The sequence below is a fragment of the Mixophyes fleayi genome, chromosome 5 (assembly GCF_038048845.1).
Source record: "Mixophyes fleayi isolate aMixFle1 chromosome 5, aMixFle1.hap1, whole genome shotgun sequence".
NCBI classification, from domain to species: Eukaryota; Metazoa; Chordata; class Amphibia; order Anura; family Limnodynastidae; genus Mixophyes; species Mixophyes fleayi.
This window is the reverse complement of record NC_134406.1, coordinates 234,048,615-234,068,152: the sequence shown is the minus strand read 5'-3', so window position 1 is coordinate 234,068,152 and position 19,538 is coordinate 234,048,615. Positions and strand designations below refer to the sequence as shown.

The following is a 19,538-nucleotide window of genomic DNA, read 5'->3' as shown; positions in this document are numbered from 1 at the left end:
AGTGTGCTGGCCGGCTGCTCTGATTGTATTTAAAACATAATCAGAGTAGCCGGCCAGTACACTCTCCCTGCCTGTCTCTGCCAAATGGACCTGCACATAGTGTGCAGCCGCCAGCAGCAAGCCCCTGCAATTGCCCCTGCCGCTGTATTGCCCCCCCCCCCCTGACACTGTATAAAACTCAAACAGTTTTTAGACCCCAAATTTTTTTAAAAAAGGTGCATCTTATACATGGGGAAATACGGTAATTATTTTACTCTACAATAATTTGTTATAGCTGCCTATTTCAGAGAGAGAAAATCTTCTCTAGCCAAATTTATCACTACAAGGTCTTGCTGCTCACCAGGCCAGTGCAGGGTCACTTTGCGCAAGCTTGCCGGCTAGCACATGCACACTTGAAGCCATCCCGATTTATATACATGGAAGGTTTACAAATTGTCCCACTTTTTAAGGGGCATTTTGGCAAACCACTGCTGATTAGTTTAAAAAATAAGCAGTGGTTCTGACAGGTGGGATAGCTCAAACCGCATGCTGAGTTGCCTGCCAGAATTAAAAACACAAAGGAAACAATTAAAAATAAAATGCCCCGTCCCTTTCCATTTGCTACAAGGCCAATGCTGAGCAATGTAAGAGATCGTTCCTGATTGACTGCCCAGCTATTAAATAGCAGACTCACCGGAGATTCACTAATTTCAAGTCGGGAGCTGTCCATTACGACCATTAAGTTTTTTATTTGTTATTACATTTTGCATCAGATTACTTCAGATCAAGAAAGGACGAAGATTTTAGGGATTAGGGAGAAAAATGTATTCCTAGTTTATTTATTAAGGCGCCTATATTAGTTTATTCTTCAGTGCTGGGGGCAGTTATTTTAACGGGTACACTACAACTTATGTTATTGAACCGGGGGCATTACTACCAATAATTTTATTACCAAAAAGACCAACATAATTGAACAGTATTATCATTACTAATAATTTTAGTAATGGGGGCACTAATATTTAATCTATTACTAATGGGGGGCATGAGTAGTTAATTACCCTGGCTCCCTCTGGCTAGGTGGCCCCCACTGCTACTCTGCATTGGGCCTGTCATCTCTACCCGATCAGTTTTTGGTCCTTCCCCCTAGATGCTGATATGCTGATTATTACTGGGCTCTTACACGATTTAAGGTAGAAAAACGGTTTTACCATAAGATTTAGGGGGTTGAAAACTGCAACAAATCAGATTTGGCTTCAGTTTTCAGCCTCCAAAACACTGGATAGTAATTTAGTATCAACCAGACACCAATACTACATACCTTTTTTTTTTTTTGTAACATGAACACGTGTACAAACTATCAGGAATATAACAACGTGCTGGGATTATTGTATTGTTAGGAGCTGATCGCTTTGTAATGCACTGCAGACCCCTGTGGCTGTGATGGAATTAATGTGATGCTAATGTAAATGACAGAGAACTGAAATGAAACAGAAATGATTCATTTATACATTTATTTCTATCCTGCATATGCATTCTGACTGAAATGATGAAAAGAAATGCAGTCATTGTACAGACATTTGACATAAATGTTCAACAGTTACTTGCATGCATACATAATTAATAGGACGATTGGTATGGAAGTAATCAACATTCTACTTATTACAAAGTCACATTTCCTCTTTCTGTAAGTCAAAGGCAGCAAGAATGGAAACATTGATAAAAGTGCTATTAGATATGTTTGAGAAGAAATTATTGATGTAAATGAAAACGAGCACAGAGAAGTTTATCAGTTTGTACAGCTGGAAGGGTGGAGAGAGAAAGAATGGCTGAATTATAATGAAACATGCCAGATACCAGTAATACAAGTCAAACAAGAATGTGGTTGTCATTAATAATGACTAACATTGACCCAAGCACCCAGTAAAGATGAAACAATATTTTACTGATACTTGTGCTCTTTCATGTAGATCTCGATCCTCTTTTCAGGCGTTCTAGAAGTTATCTCAAACTCTCAGAATCTTTTGACAGTCACAGAAAACTTTTTAGCCTTTAAAAAATACATTACAATTTTTTTTAAATCTTTATTAGATCTTTCTAAAGTTGAGAAGGTCGGAGAGTTATTGGTAGTTCAGTGTGAAATGTAGCTTTTGTGCTTTTTTTTGTTCTTTGCAGCATTCAGGATAGTTACTGAATCAAATATCGTACAAATATAAATTTATATGTATATACATATATATTTACAGAGCAAAAAAATAAACATACTATTTGACAACATAAATAATATACAGAAAAAATAAAATAAATTTGACAAAAACGCAGTGCTACTGATTCTGTTAAAACATCATGAATGCTTAGGCTTTGCATATAGTGCATTACAGTCTATGCATTAATAATAGTAACCAGCATTGCTTTGTTGGGTAGGAACACTTAGAAAAGTCAGAACCATTTTGGCTTGGTACCATATACTAAACATGCTTACTACATTTATCATTGTGTATTCAGTTTAATGACATTGCTTTATGTTCTACTTAAACCGTGTAACTACAGAATAAATAATATACATATGTTTTCCAGGTGCGGTGAAATGTTATAGTAGAAGCGACTGTTTAGTTTTATAACACTTATTATATTTCTCAGGATAAAATGTTTATATCCTGCAATAAGTCACTATGACCTTTATTTACGTTCTGTATGTATTCAGTGTGTAGATTATGGGAAATAAGAGAGAGAATTACAAAAGTAACACCTTATTGCTTTTAATTACTGTTCCAAAGCAACACTTGTTTTTCGTCTTGATATAAAACATATTTACTTAAATTCCACTAAAATGTACATCATTGACTTAGTACCACCATATTGATTTTTCTTAAAGGTTTCTATAAAGAAATACAAGATCATAAGTAAAACTTGTTTAGATATTCTACATCTTGCTCTTTGTTTGTAATTTTTCTTTACTGTTATTGAGAATAAGGATCTGCTGCTGTACATTATTGGAGAAAGAAAAATGACTGACAACATTGCTCGTATCAAAATCCAACATGGGCATGTCCAAATAATATGTAAGATATTCTTAAAAAACATATATTTTAGGATTGAGCTTAAGTAGTGATCTTCTTAAACCATAAACTTATTTGTGATCTTTTCTTTTTTATATTTTTTCTTGCCTAATTTACATTTAACTGTATACTCCAGTCAGGGGTGGGGATGATGGTGTGTTGGTACATACATTCCTGGCCAAATTTTTTTTAAAAAAAGTATTATTTCAATCAATTACTGGTAAAAAAATAACTATATTGTTTTATACTGGTATGATGTAATAGAGCTCTGTGGAAATCAGGGGATAAATGTATCAAGCTGAGAGTTTGCCGGCGGGTTTGAAAAGCCAATCAGATTCTAGTTATCATTTATTTAGTACATTCTACAAAATGATAGCTAGAATCTGATTGGTTGCTATAGGCAACATCTCCACTTTTCAAACCTGCTGAAAAACTCTCAGCTTGATACATTTACCCCCAGGAGAAGGGAACAGAAAAGTATTGGTTTATGTATTTTTTAGGCGGTTAAATCCAGGCCTAGAGATATGTTTATTCTCAATTGAATACATTTTTACAAATAAAGTGGATAACCTGGAAAAAAGTAACATATATAAATAACATTTAATTAATTTCAATAGAATTCTGGAACTTTTCTATAAGTAACTTTTAAATAGATGCATGGTTTAATTATTGACAGCCTGTTTGATATTCAATCACACCTTGAAATGTTTATTAAACCTAATGTTTGGATGCAGCATGCACATGCTAGTTTTATAAATTAGTTTACAGTTTAACATTCCATTCAAGTGTAAACATTTTTGAAGTATCCTCAATTTCTATTTAGTTTATTTATTTCTAAAATATCTGCAATGCAAGTTTTCAAATAGTTCTCTGCACAGAACATCACTGTAAATGTCCTTGTTTTTTCACAGGAAAATAATTTAGATGAGAATATATTAGACTAGCTAGTATTCTGTCATACCTAAAATGAAGTATTCAGCCTTATAGTATATTGTTTTCATTTAGTAGCTGGAACAAAGGGTTATAAGGAAAATGGATATTGTTGTTGAATAAAAGATAAAGCGTCCCTTGTATTATTAAAATTTGGAAAATAGTTTAGAAGGAATTAGTTCTAGCAATTAATTAATAAAAACGGAGATAATCTAATTATATATTTATTAAGTTTAAAAATTGTTATTTAATAAATACAAGAGCAAAATAGCTATACTAATCTATAACTATATCATTCAGCAAAAATGTGTCTTTGGACAAACCTTTCAAATCGTTTTTGTTGATATGTTATCATTATATTTGTATTTATCATTGTACTTGTTAATACGATATTTTCCATAATCACATTGTAAATTGAACAGGTAAATCTTAAATTTCGTAGTGTTAATAATTTTATAAGTTAAACTATAAACAGTTGGTCTGGTACAAAAACATGAATCCCTGCCAAACTATATTTCAAATGTTTGCATTTTTCATACAATCTTGGAATTTCAAATTAATTAATATAAAGAAATATTTATTTTTAGCAAAGTGATTGACTTATTGATAACTAAAAGTTTATGTGTAACATTTTATGATTTCTACATGTCCTCCACTCATTTACCATGACACTGTGCCGAAGTCATAATACCATACAGCCCTCTTCTATATTCCAAAATCATTAAAAGACTTTCTTTTTTATTATTGGAAACATATAGTGACATGGACTATTATATAAAAGGTGTTGTGGTTATAAGTGCATTTTATTTTTGCTCATTACTTCATAGAGTGCAGCTTTTCCTTTACTTTTATTTTCTGTAGACTTATATATATATATATTTCATTTTTATATTTAATAATATGACTTGCAGTAGCTCATAATTTCCCAATATGAATAAAACATGGACTGAACAAAAACATTCTATAAATTGATGGATAGAATTAAACAACATGTTTTGTGAAGATGAAATCTTTTACAATATTAGTGATATTTGCAGTATAATCGTAATATTAATACCTTATATTTATTTAGGTTAGTTGATACCGTGCTGATTGTAGTTTATCGGTTAAATTGACTGTGAAAACGGGATGTATCCAATATAAAAATCAATATATATTATTAGATTTGCCATATTGCTTAACAGGTGAATGGTTTCCCTCAAAAGTTATGTTTAAGCTAAATCCAAGTTTCTATTTGCCATTTCTCAAGTAGCCTAGTAAACAGGAAAGCCAGGACATTTCTTTTTAACAGTTGTAATATACATGTTAGTATACATTTTTAGTCTCGAAAAATATAGAACAGAGCAATATCGTTTAGACTTTGTAGCTAATATAAAAAATAATATTTTTAGTAAAGATTGAATGTGAAGTGATTGTAAACAATACACTTGAAAATGTTACAATCTTCTTTTTATACAGCTGTATAGTATTTACGATAGCGATTGAGCTTGTACTTATCACCAGGTAATTAAAGGGGAAATTCCCCCTGAAGTATCGCAGCGTTAAACCTATTACCATTATTACGGTAAATTTAACCCGGATTTCTGCTCCACACTTGATATCTTGCATCTCCTCTGAGTTGGCGGTGATCCTGTACCTTTATGTTCAATGCCTGATGTAATTAAATTAAATGTAATTAACTCAAAAATGGACTAATGTGGTCAGATGAAATAAAGACAGGCCAGTATCTCCTTGTGCTCCTGATCTAAGTAAAGCTCCAATGATCAGCATTTTATGATAAAAAAGGAAACATTGTAATACTGTAATTACTGAAGTGGTCCAAAAGTGAGAGTAAGCAGTACTTGAATTGACATTTTCACTGTAGCGAACATGTGTATTCCCATCACAAAAATCCTGCAAAATGTGCCTATGGGTTCAGGGGAGAAAAAAGAACCTGTGTGTGTGTATGTGCATCTATGTGTGTGCATGGGAGACCAAAAGTACTTTGTGCATAAATGAATGTGCTGTGTTTCCACATCCTACCCTGAAGTGGTTCCCAGTACAGCTTTGTAATGCCTACTGGAAATTTATTCCATGCTTTTATGTTATTCTGTTTAATGCTAGTAAATGCATGTAATCAGGTCTGACACTAGTGTCACCATACCTACTACCACATTTACTAGCGTTTCCTGTTGCGGCAGTGTTGTTCCTTTTGTGTTCTGCTTTTTGAAACGCATCTTTTTTTAATCAATGCGTTTACCATGGCTGAACGCATTGGGAAAGCCTACAGTGTGCTCCAATTGCTTATGAAGATGATAAAAGCAAATGCATGTTAAACACTACCTGTTTTCACTCATATTTTTGCTAGTGTTACAACAAACAGCAGAAGTATGTGGACTAGTGCTGGAGATTCATATATGGGTTGTCCCAATTCCTTTAATTATCCCACTATCCCTGAGGAAAAAAAAGTTGTTATATTTTTTACAGCCATCAAATTAATGCCAGCATTTACAATGTAGTTCTGTGCTGACTAATTTGTTTTCATTACTAACAGATTAAAAAAGTGCAGCATATTATCAGAAATTACATTTAATAGATCATTCTTGGATTTGAAAGCCCTAGGATATGTCATCCTGCATTACTCTTATTATATTTTCGTTAGAATGATTTTAAAACATGGATAAGCTCTCTCCATGGTGGGAACTATTGACTGTCAGCTATTACTTGTTTATCTCTATTAGTGACTTAAGTGGTGGCAATGATTTTGAAAATCAGCCAAATTATATTGATTCGCAAATATAGCCAGATTCATCCATAATTATGCAAATAATGTATGCTCACCGGAGAATCAGTGAGTGCATTTTTATTTTTAATGATAGTGCATGGAATGTAAAGGAGCCAATCAGCAAGTATCACCATATGCCACATATCTGTAGCCCTATATTAAGGGAACTTACAGTCTTAGGCACTCATTCTTCGTGGATTATAACATGAGCTGGCACTACCAGAGGCCTGGTACCTGACTATTCTTTGCTTTTGTGGATACTGAGGAGTCCATTTATGGAGCAAATAATGGCTGTCACGCACCACAAAATTAGCTTTGGTATCAACATGCATCTCAATTTGTGCAAATGTGCTTAGATTTCTGCTGAGGTACATGGTGTTATGATGATTGAGGGCCATATTTGCTGTGGAATAGAAGGTTGCCCAGGTCAAGGACTTAAGTAGAGCCATTCCTTACACTGAGTGCGGTTACTTCTGCGGAGTAGTGCAAAACCAAGATTAAAGTAATGCAATAAAAAGCTTCATACATATAAAAAGACAGTCCTGATGCCATAAATAAGGCTAATTCAAGTAGTATTTTACAAGATAAATGGAAAGTGTAATTTAATGAAGGGATGACTGTAGTTGTAGGATGTTGGATTTTGATGTGACATTTGTTCATTTGCATAGTGCACCTCTTCAAACTTTTCCGCTTCTGTATATCTATCAGGTTTATGAAGGTGTCTCCCATTTGGAATAGGCATGCTCCTAGAAGTGCACTGTGTAAAGTCAATGCTATTTGTAGTCTGCATCAAATGTACTTAATAAATGGCCTCCTGTATTTGATACAGAGCTGTCTGAACAGTTCAGCAGCATTGCCTTATTTTCCGTCTTAGTTAGCCCTATATTGGCTCTTTGATAGATTTGTTTAGATATTTTTTTTCATTGCACAAATTGCCCATATCTTTGCATCCTTTAGCCTATTCTTTCATTCAGTACTGTAAAACAATATATAATGGACTAATGGGCAGGAAAGCAATTTTCTTTTGCACTTGTGATTAGCACAATTGGTTATCTAAATGTACAAATACCCAGGGAAGTGATTTGTTTAACAGATGTATTCTTTACCACACACTGACTGGAGCAATCTGTGACATCTGATGGTATATTTCTTAAACCACACCATCAGCCGCAAAGCACATTTTGACTGCACTTGTAGGTCTATCCACCCTGTCTTAATGAAACACAATATCTTATTTACCTGTATTGACAGCTGCAGTTGTGCCAGACAGGCACTTTTAACACTAGCACTTTTCCAGTTGAAAAATGTGTTAGTATTAGTAAAGCATAAATGTTGTTGCGATGAAACACTCATGTCACAAGAGAGCAAGAATACTCTCTGAAGACATCAAGTCCTTTCTTTACTGCAAAGTGCCGGCAGTGGAGATGGGATGAGACAGTAGTGGTTGACGTCTTTTGGTGCTACTTAGTGTTAAAAATTCCAATCTGACAGCACCCTTACTCTCAACCTCTCAGTAATTTGCAGTTGCTCTACACATTTGTATAATGATTGTCAGGAAGTCCTCGAATAAAAACTGGGCCGAACCAATTATGGTCCCCCAATTTACTGGTTGAATCTTAGAGACATACATCTCTTGACAATTTGTGAATGATGAGCTGAAGTTTGGCTGAATGTCATCAAACTAAGTTTCTGGGGATTCATACACCTCTATTGAATAGTAGAGGTAATTTTCAGTTTATAATAGCTGCACAATTCTTTTGGATTTGTGAACATGGTAATTATTTTTACAAATATTGCAGTCATTTTATTTTATATGTTTAACATATAAAACAAAAATTGGACAACAACAAACACGTTGTAATTAATCTCATGTCAGCAAATTAGATCAGTGGATCTTATTCACAAATGCACTGGTTTTACACCACTGAACCAGTTACACATTTTTCTTATGAAATGTTGCTGCAGACTTGTGTTTAAGTTTGTAGGGAAACAAGAAAATCTGAAAAGCCACGCTGTGCAAAAAGGTTAACATCAGATCAAAGTCCAGCCTCCTACTACTTAGGAACCACCTCGTTCATGAAATTAAATTTTATACTTTTTTTCACATAATGCTGCTCAGTTTACCCTCATTTTTTGAAGTAAATGAGTCTTGAAGTGAAAGCATTATTTTATATTGGGCAAAGTGTGCTTAGAATTACACTCCTCAACAGAACCACAAAATGTGTTAAAAATATAGGATAAGACCTGAGGGTAAATGTATCAAGGTGTGCATTTTGCAAGTTACCGATATTCGGCGACTTTGCAGGAAAAATTTAAAGCGGCAATGGCTTTAAAGGCAAAACAATGCCTTTAAAGCAATTGCCACTTTAAATTTTTCCCTGCAAAGTCGCCAAATATCGGGAACTTGTAAAGTGCACACATTGATACATTTATCCCCTGATCTCTTCCAGCACAGAGAGCATACACAATTCAGGTGTTGTTGCAGAGTGAATATGGCTTTTTGTCCTTCCACAAATCAATTTGCCCTCCCAACCCTTCATCTAATTGAAATAAGCTTGTTTGCAAAATGAAATCTTGTTTTTGCATTTCCACAAAACAATGTGCACCACTGTTGGTACACTGTAATTTGCAAGGAACGCACTGGCTCTGTTCAGCGCCTGCTGTTTGCCAGGTGTTTGCAAAGCAAGGCACACATCACCATCATACATGATTTTGCACTGCACCTCAGCTGTCCAAAATTATCCACATTAAATGTTGTGCTATCCTAGCTGGTGAAGAGTTTGAGCAAAAGTTTCTCAGTGCATTCTAGTAGGTAGTTATACTTGAATTGGAAGGTCCCAATAGCCTGCCCACTAACATGACAAATATATTCCAACCAGCAAAATAAATGAATAAAAAGCTGATTGTGTGTTTGAATATAAATGTCCACCTTACATCACCATGTGCTACATTAGCTTTCAGACATATTTGCTGCCTATATGCCAATTAAACAATAATATATACCCATATCTGTCATAAAAACAAAACAAAATTGGGCATAAAGATATTTGGAAAGCCAAAAAAATCTGAAGCATCTTGAAAATGAACTACTGCCCCAAAACTATTTCAAATGTTCTGCACCATAATTGATGCTGGAAAACTGGTTTCTTAGCATTTCTGATTTTTCTGGGATTTTCCACACACAAGGGCTTTTACTGGCATTCATTAGTCTGACGACTCTAGATAGCTAAAAGATTAATGTAATGGGTTGCTATGGTTTACAGCACATCACTGCTATTAAGTAAGTCCGTACGATAATGTTACTGGCATGCCAAGCTCATGCTGGATACATTTGCTTATCTAGTCAAGCAAGTGAAAAGCCCATAAGTGTCCCATTCAGCATAAATAGTATGAGAACCCAGAAATTAGATCTGTTGTTTTCATTATGGTCATCTGCACTTATAAGGATGGATTCAATTTGGCGTGAGTTGCAGCTGAACATTGCCTATACCCAGCCATAACAGAAGGAATCTCTGCTTATTCTTCTGAAATCCTTTATGGGGTGCAAGAAAATATGAGCATAGATTTCTGCCATAGCATCTGCACAAACTGAATCCCCCCACACCGTGAAGTTGCCAGCTGGAACATGTGCAAAATCTTTTTGTGCATATAGTTCCCCGTTACCTTGATGAACAAATGTTTGCATATGCTTGGTATGGTACTCCAAGTGGTCTCTTCACTGTCAAATTCCTTATTTTTAATATATCCAATATGGAAAAATGAAAGGCCTTTTCAGGTCTACTATAAGAAATGCATAAAGCCAGAAGACCTGAACACTCAAAATAATCTTTTTTTTTCTTGTTTCACTATTTATCACACCATATAGGTGTATAGTTTATCTCTGGGGTGTGATACGATCAGAATTTGTATATTTGCACTTCTTTTTTTAAAAGCTACATTTTTTTTTGGGGGTGGGCACCCTCTTTTTGTGCTGTTGGGTTCTTGATGCAGTGCAGCTGGGACCTCCGACTAGATAGTGACAAAGTATAAAGTTGGGACTGTATCATACCAAGGACTCAATCTGAAGATTTAATAACATTTGGAAGTCCAAGTACCAACAGGTACTGCACTGGGAGTTTTAAGTTGCATGACCTCTGTGAGCGGGCCCAGTATTACAGTTAGCTGCAGCAAGCTCTGCACACTAGTTCCTCCCTTTTTGGATGTTCGGTTTTATAAGGGTTGTAGATTGATTGGAATGTAGCAAAAGTAACTCTTGTTTGCTCGTGGATTTTGTTTGGAAGTGTTGAAACCGTATTGTCCCTCATTAGCAATAAAAATATAGACTGGAAATACACAACATGACATTCAACATGTATATTGAAATCTGAGCTATTTCATGGCAATTGGCACTATTTACGTGGCGATCAATAACCGTACTTTTGTACTTGACATTGGGACATTATTATTCATAACATTTTTGGCAAGTTAACACATTAAATATCAGTCTTCACACTTGTATTTCTGGTTGTTAAATCTTGCCTGTTTTTTTTTTGCTTTATTTTTATTTTTTAGTAAGAAATGCAAAAACAATCTTTTATGCACAGCAAAATCTGTAGTGGTTTATAGCACAAAAAATAAAAAATATTCTCTTAATTTAAACCAACAAAGATCTCTGAAAACAAAGCATTTACTTCAGTTGCATAACGAATCCAGTGTTGGTGAGCTTTGCAGTAGCAGTGTTATAATGCAAACCTTACATCACTGGACCAACTAACAATAAGGTTGCAATTCTGCAACATAAGTCTGTACAAGTCTTCCAAGCAGTACTCTGTAAGGGAAGTATTGTACCGGTGTCCTAATGAATGGGTTCCCATTATATACTTTGCTTATATTCAGTCTTCTAGCTAACATATGTACACATATAGGCTTCCTTAAAGCTCACAGAACCACATTTCCATTTTTTAATGCATGCATTGACACTTAATCCCTTCTTGTGCAAACTGTACACCGCTTTTTAAACGTTCCGAAACATATCTACAATCATGGATTAAAGGATCAAGGATGTCAGGCTTTGCAATACACTGGCTCTTAATGGCTTTCATTATTACACACTGCCGTTGAGTCATTATATGTTTTGTTACAAAAGGTAGTTCCTGAACTATTTATCTAAGTAATTCTTCATGCCATGCAAAATTAGTAGTTTTTGAGGCTTTTCCTTTTGATTTCACAGGCGTTACCAACCTCTAGTACTTTTAAGAAAAAAAGTCTTTATTGCTCTTGCAGCTAGTCACATGCTGGTCTCACGTGTCTGGCAATAACCTGTTTCACCAGTGTCTGGATGGATTTCTGGGACAAATAAATGATTTTCTACTTTGCTTTCCTCCGGATTACTCTCCGGTTTATTGTCCTCTCCTGCCAGGTAAATGTCCTGAGTGCAGTTTTGATTGATATTTTTCTGTAGAGAGAGTGCATCAGTTTCTGCAGTTACATAGCTTCCGTCATTCTTTTCCTCATTGCAATTAGTTTCTATGTCCTCCTGAGTATCGTGTTTTGCAGCACATACCTGCATGAAATCCTCATCTTCTGTGTCTATTTCTGTAAAGCTGCTTCTCTTCTTTGAAGAGAGTGAAATAAGTTTGGGGTTTCGAGAAGGTGATGTTGAAGGTCTTGAAAATCCACCTGGTGCTTCAGTTTGTGTCTGTGTTGGTTGGTCTGGGGAAGAATAGTCTTGCAGGAAAACTGTACTTAGCTGAAGATGAGTGTATAATGGGTGGTCTATTGTATTTACTGGCAACGTGCTTGTAATTTTTGTTGGATTTTGGAGAGTGCCGCTACTTAACTGTTTGAAGTTAACTTTCAAGGATCTAGCTTTAAGTGGGTTGTTCATTTTCTGGGAACTCTGGCCATCTTCCAATTCATTACTGATCTGATCTTGCAGAATTATTTTTGGGTTTCCACTATCATTTCTGGCAGATGCCTCAGATAACTTATATTCAAAGGTGACATCTTTGGGAGCAAACCCTGTATATTTTGAACGTGGCAGGAACTGAGACGATTTGATCTCTTGACTGCCTCCCTCAGGCACAGTATATGACGGAAACCTCATTTCAAGGTTACTTCCCTGAAATGGCGTAAGAGGAGATCTTTCTGCTTCTGTAAAATCCGTTGCACAACTGGCAAAGCTATCGATGCTAGAAACGCTTCTCATGTCAGTTATTATATCTTTTGGAGCAACTGATAACTGGTTTCTCTTTGAAGAAACATCCTCCATTTCTATTTCTTCCTCATATGCAGGAGGAATGACCGACTGCTCAAGATATGCAGAGTTAACACTGGGATGTGACTGTGTTTTTGTGATCTCATTGTACAGCTCCTCTAGCTTTTGTGCGCTGAGATGCTGTGGGCTGGAAGAATTGTTTAGTAGTTCTTGAGAGTCATGTTGACTGACCTCCTGATACTTATTGTCAAATGATTTATTTGAACTTGTTTCAGACATTGTCCTCCGTGCCCACTTCCATCGACTTGGGGACAAATGATTATCATTAGCTTTCTCTACTTTATCAGTTCCGTCGGCAGATTTATCTACGACAATATCGATCAGCTCCATGCTGCGGGCAAATGCATCTTTTAGATTCATGGACACGATGCTCCCATTTCTTTTTGCTCTCTCAAGTGCTTCTCTCCTCTTTATTGCCTTCTCCTGCCTCTTCTGCTCTTTGTAGAATTCTGAGAAATTGTTGACTATAATAGGAATAGGCAAGGCTATCACTAACACTCCAGCAATGCAACAAAGACCCCCCACTATTTTGCCAAGTAACGTCTTAGGATAAATATCTCCGTATCCAACAGTCGTCATGGTTATGGTTGCCCACCAAAAAGATGCAGGTATACTTGTAAATTTTGTAGCATCTTCATCTTTCTCAGCAAAAAATACCAAACTCGAAAATATCATTATCCCCATTGCTAAAAATAATATCAATAATCCCAGTTCATTATAACTTCTCCTGAGTGTGAATCCTAGTGACTGTAGACCTGTTGAATGCCTGGCAAGTTTAAGGATACGCAATATCCTCATAATTCTGAATATCTGAACCACACGGCGGACATTTTGAAACTGAAGAACACTCTTGTTCGACTCTGTAAGGAAAATTGTAACATAGTATGGCAATATGGCTAGTAAATCAATTACGTTCAGTGGTCCTTTAAAGAATTTCCACTTGTTTGGTGAAGAAAGCAGGCGTAGAAGATACTCCATTGTGAACCAAGCAATGCATACAGCTTCAACATGTGCCAACTGCGGGTTGTCTGTTGGTTGTCCAAACTCGTCCGGTACTTGCAAATCAGGTAGTGTGTTCAGTGATAATGCGATGGTCGAAAGCACAATAAACAGGATTGATATAATTGCCAAAATCTGAAAGACAAGTAAGATAAAAAGTCATATTTATTATTGTTATTTTTATCTGCATTACATTTACTGCTTAACTGCTTATTCCTAAATGCAAAAACTATATACATATATATATACTTTTGAAGTATCTTGAAGTATTGTTTACACTAATTAATAATCTGTTTTGTGATCTCAACTAGTTGTTAGCTAAATACATTTTGCAAAAGTTCAGTCTACCCTGAATAAAGCAGAAAAACCTCCATCTGAAAGAGGAGTGTAATTAGAAATTCCAATAATCATAGCAATATTTTAAAGGGCTCCTTGCTTCACCAAGTCACTCAGCATTAAAACAGTAGCCATGCTCCCAACTTTCAGAAGAACTTTTCCATCCCAAAACAATCCAAAACATTGCAACCGTATGATAACATCTTTACAATATGAATGCATCTATATGAATGTCTTTTATCCTCAGTAGCTACTGACTATGACTACCTTCAGACTGAGTAGTTTCTTAGAGACATATGCATTCTTCAGCGACCCCCTTTAATTGATGATGATGACCCCACAGCAGTCGCACATGCGGAACTGGAAATAATTAAACCTTTGTTGGCAACATCACAACCAACACATAGTTATCTTTCATATACAGTCTGCTCAGAATGAACAAGTTGTAGTTTTATTTAATTTTTATTTCCATTCTCATATTTACTGAAGTGTGAGTGTGTGAATGCAAATCTTCCAAGTTCCCTAGACCCTTAAACATTTTTTTTTTACAAATTTGCCAACTCCACTTACATTACTATAGCTAAGGGCATGGTTGATGGATGATGTCTTCTAAAAGTATCAAGCAAATCTCTTTACTACCTAAATGTCAACCTAGGTATCAAGTGGGGAAAACAGTTTTAGGACAATTACTCTATGGTTCAATATGTGGTGTCTCTCGGTAAAAAAAAGAAGCCTTTCTGGAACAATAAGAGATTGAATACCAAAATCCATTGACAATGCTAAGACTGCATTACTGGCCACCAGCCTTAGGAACCACTAGATTATAAACTATAATGAGCACGGCCATCCCTAGCCTTTGTTTTCACATCTGCACTTATTTTGTTTACATTGTTTATATATGCTCTGTTTTCCCTGCTGTCTGGCACTGTGGAGCACTGTGGCACCTTACAAATTAAAAACAACAATAGTAATGAAGTGCTCAAAGATGTTGGCCACTTCATATTCAAACAAATGGGTTGTTTAAATATTGTCAAATGAATACAGGATAAATTTCTATGTCTCCTTGACGTTTCTTTCTTTCATGGGTTCCAAAGGTTGCAGTACAAAAAAGAGCCTTTTGTTCAATAATTCAAACATCTCTGAATGACATTTTGATTAAGCTTGAGTGTTAACGGTTCTCCATCTTCAGTTAAACATTCATCTTCTAGAAGTTCATGGGTGGATCATCAATTTAGACACATCATCAATGTTTTGTCTCAATCTGGTTTGCAACATAGAACATCAGAAATTTTTTCTGCAATTGAAACCAGTTTGTGCACTTCAAAATGTGATATCCAACCTGCTGTTCATGTGCGGTCCTGTATGAGAGTGGTGGGAACATAGGAGTTGTGATTCCAAGCACCAACTCCTATAATGAGCCTCCAGAACCAGGCTAGTTGTGATCTTAGCAGCCACTTTCCCTTAGAGATCAGCATACTCACTGGTGCTAGGTTGCCCCAAGGTCTTGTGCACGTAATAATAGAGGCTTATTCTTTGCAGAGTACTCGTTCACGAAAAATGGAAGACACTAGGGCAATAACAGAAACAACAACTGGCCAGGAATAGGAGGTAAAACATAAAGGCTGTATGAATAGAGAGGTAATAAAGATACCAACACAGGTAAACAATGTCCAAAACATCAAGGTCAAGGAAGGCATCAAGCAATGAATGGTCTTGGTCCAAGCAGGTGGATATCCAAAGATTTTTCAGGGTCAAAACTGAGACCAAAGAGTGAAGAATACAGAACATTGGGAGCATTGCAACACAGTACACTGCACCTACCACAGACTATGAGCCAAGCAACTGCTTTTGTTAAGTTGAGGCAGCCAATCCGCTCCATGGGACCCAAGCCTCCACAGCTGGAAGAGAAGCAATCACATGATCACTAATTCAAACTACACACTTGGCCACTCAGCAGCAGCCCTGGTAATCAGGCAGTTGATGTGTTGAAGCAATACCTCACGTTGATGCTTGTCTACTGCCTACTGCTTGTGAAAGAGTCCACCTTAGAAGCAATGTATATTGCTAGTTCCACATTAGTCCTGTGCAGAATACTTTTCTACATGGATCAATCATGAATTTTCAACACCTTGCAAAGCTAATTTGTCCTCTCAACCCAGACCATTCAATCACTTCATTAGCATATGGTGCCAAGAAATCCCTTTTACGTGTAAATGGAATGTTTGTGAAGAGGGATGTCTGGAAGGTGGTCTATCTGCATTATTGTTTTTATTTGGCTTGTTCTCTGCTGGAAACCAAGCTTCCCATCAATGTTTTGGAACTTTGGACATGATATATCTGTCACTGAGCAGATGGACTCCACTTCTTTGCACATTGGCCACCAGGATTCAGTTTGACAGTGCCAGATGTCACCCCACAATGTGGAACCCACAGTAGTCAAACAATGGAAGAGACAGTTCTGAGAATTCCTGGGGAATTCCAGAGGACAATCTTCTAGCTTTGCAGCTAAATCATACCAAATGATACAGTTACAGTGACTAACAGCTTTCAGTTTGTGTATCTATTTCCTCAGATTCCACTTCTTCCAAGAGTGCTCAAAAAAGTTGAAGGGTGGGTTATGCTGACATTGTAAGTCAGACCTTCTGTCACAAGGTCACTTTCTCCAATAGGTTCTGTATGACTTGGCTTCGATGGCTGTTGAAGTATGATCCTTAGTTTAAAGGGTCTTGCAGAGCTTGTCATATGAACTATGTTAAAGGGCCCAAACGCTATAGAATTATCACAGATTGTGGAACAATTACCTGGCTTGGTACCCTGAATGGGTCAACTCTGCTATTGGGTGACTTCAAATTCAGTGAGTTCACACTTATGTGCCTTAGAGACCAAGAGCCTGTCACCTCTTGACTATATTAGAGAGATACTGGAACTGTTACACAAGCATCAGTTACAGTGGTTCTGTCACCAGAGAAAGGGATATTCATAAAAATGTAAAGTAAAATATTTTCTCCCTCCACTACATTTCACCTAGGCAATGATCCAAGCAAGAGATCAACCACCCTGCCAATCAGCCTGACTAGTATGCTGTTTACTTATCACTGCTACCCCCTGCTCTGTGGCAACATTCTCAGTCCTTCAAGCCAGTTCTAAGCGCAGAGAAAGTACACTCCATTAATGCTGATTTTGGGAATGTGGTCTGATCTTTTCGCATTGACGTGGAGTCTAATTTGTGTCAATTTTCCAATACTGGGATGTATGTCAAAGGGGTTACGTAAAACAGGTTTATTTGATTGTGGAAAGACAGTAGGCTGCCCAATTAATGATTAGCATATTGGCCACCAGATGCATAGAGGGCTGTCAGTTAGCACCTGTCGTTTCTAAAACGTGTAGCAGTGAACACCTGGAAAATCATTTAGGTATTCTAATAGTCCTACGCAAAGACACATTTTCTAAGTGGTGCAACGAAAAAAGGTGGTGTTATCCATAACCAATAATATATAGGTTTCAGATAGATAGATAGATATACTATAGATCTATAGTGTGATGTGTCTACATGTATGAATATTAGATGCTTGATAACATTAGGTAATGTCCACCCAAATACATTATTTCATATTAAATACTCATCTCTCAAATATCAGAACAGATGGATTATGACGCTTGTGTCCCCTGCCCTTCAGTAGAATGTCACTACCTCTGCAATTCAGTCACTTCCCTGACCGCTAATTCTTCCACAGAAGTTGGCATTCATCGAGAGGTGCTACATAGAACTGACTGCCCAAGAGAATTAGAGAGGTGTCAAGCTGGGGTAGGTGGGTATCTCCCAGTCTGATTTCTGGAGAGTGGGTTTGAATATTTTTTAAAAAAAAATATTTGGGTGGATAACAACTTTAATGGAAAACAGACTCTCAGTCGTATTAAAAAAACACAAACTGTCTTCAGACATCCAAATCATATGAAAACCTTAGTAACATCTATAAGTCATAACATTTTACAGTATATTCACTTATCTCCCTATTTTTATTCCTAACTACTAGTAGTTTCTAAATCTAACACTATAAAATATGCCATTGCTTGCAGTTGCTACGCTTATTACCACTGTGTTAATACATTTTATTTCACGGGTGAATCAATAAACTTGATTTTGTAAAACTCGGTAATAAACTACAGTACCAACCCAGCTTTTGTGTAAAATCTGTAGAAACAAAGCCTACATATACAGAGATTAATTGCATTATTTACATGTATTATTGTTGTCTTGTGCCTGCTGGGGAAGCTTAAAGCTCAGCAGTAGAAAAATGCTAAAACATAAATGGCAGATCAATAGCGTCTACTGTATTTGTAACATTTAATAACAGCAGTATGTACAGGTATACAACTAAGAATTGCAATAATATAATTAAATACCACTTATTCCTTGGAGTTAGGTAGAAGAAAACAAAGTAGACGTGTAACATGTACGACTTGCATCATAGTGTACAGCTTGAAAATTGAAACCATCTTCATAAAATATTCTGCACTGTCTCAATAGAATCTTTTCTACCTCGAATACATATCTGCAGGAGTTTGAGTATCTGGCATAGAATATAAAATATGATATTTACATTTTTTTAAATTATAATCAGCTTTTGGATAAAAATTTTAAGGGAATCAATTAAATGTTGTCCTCCACATCACCACAAAGGCTACTAATTAACTTACTTATCCAAAGACAAGGTTTTGCCATTGTCACGTATACAGCTTAGATCAGTGATGGGCAAACTTTTTCAGGAGCGGGCCAAATAAAAAAAGAAAAACTTTAGGCGGGCCAATATAATTTATTAAAAAACTCAAATATCGAAATATATAATACAAATGTTTTGAATGGGACGGGAGGGTGTTATGTAGCAGTGTTACACAGCACTTATTTCAGCAGGTTGTTGCAGATCCGTCTTTCTGGAGAGCCACTAACTGACAACACAGCAGCCAATCAAAATCCGCCTTAGTATATGGCCCAGCCCATCTCTTCTCACATGACTTTCAGCCATTAGGGGGCGGGCAGGTGTTTGAATGATTGACATACGAAGTGTCCTTTTAGGAAGGAGGATGAAGTGTAATGGAGGAAATAGCTGGGAAGGCATAAAAATGAAGGTTCTGACACACAGGGTCGGCCCTAATAATTTTATGCATATTTTAATCAATTTTTTTTAAATATTGGCGGGTCGGATCTGGCCCGCGGGCC

General features: G+C 36.3%; 1 protein-coding gene and 1 long non-coding RNA gene across 2 annotated transcripts in view; one reads left to right on the top strand and one right to left on the bottom strand.

Moving 5' to 3' along the window:
- The window catches only part of LOC142159080 (uncharacterized), a 52,329-nt gene that overhangs the window by 24,112 nt on the left and 8,679 nt on the right, over positions 1–19,538 (top strand). The gene's annotated exons all lie outside the window — the stretch shown is intronic.
- The window catches only part of KCNB2 (potassium voltage-gated channel subfamily B member 2), a 180,469-nt gene continuing 171,640 nt past the window's right edge, over positions 10,710–19,538 (bottom strand). Inside the window, exon 3 of the mRNA XM_075213649.1 lies at positions 10,710–14,119. Coding sequence (XP_075069750.1) covers positions 11,996–14,119 — 2,124 coding nt within the window. The 3' untranslated portion in view covers positions 10,710–11,995. The remainder of the gene's footprint in view (positions 14,120–19,538) is intronic.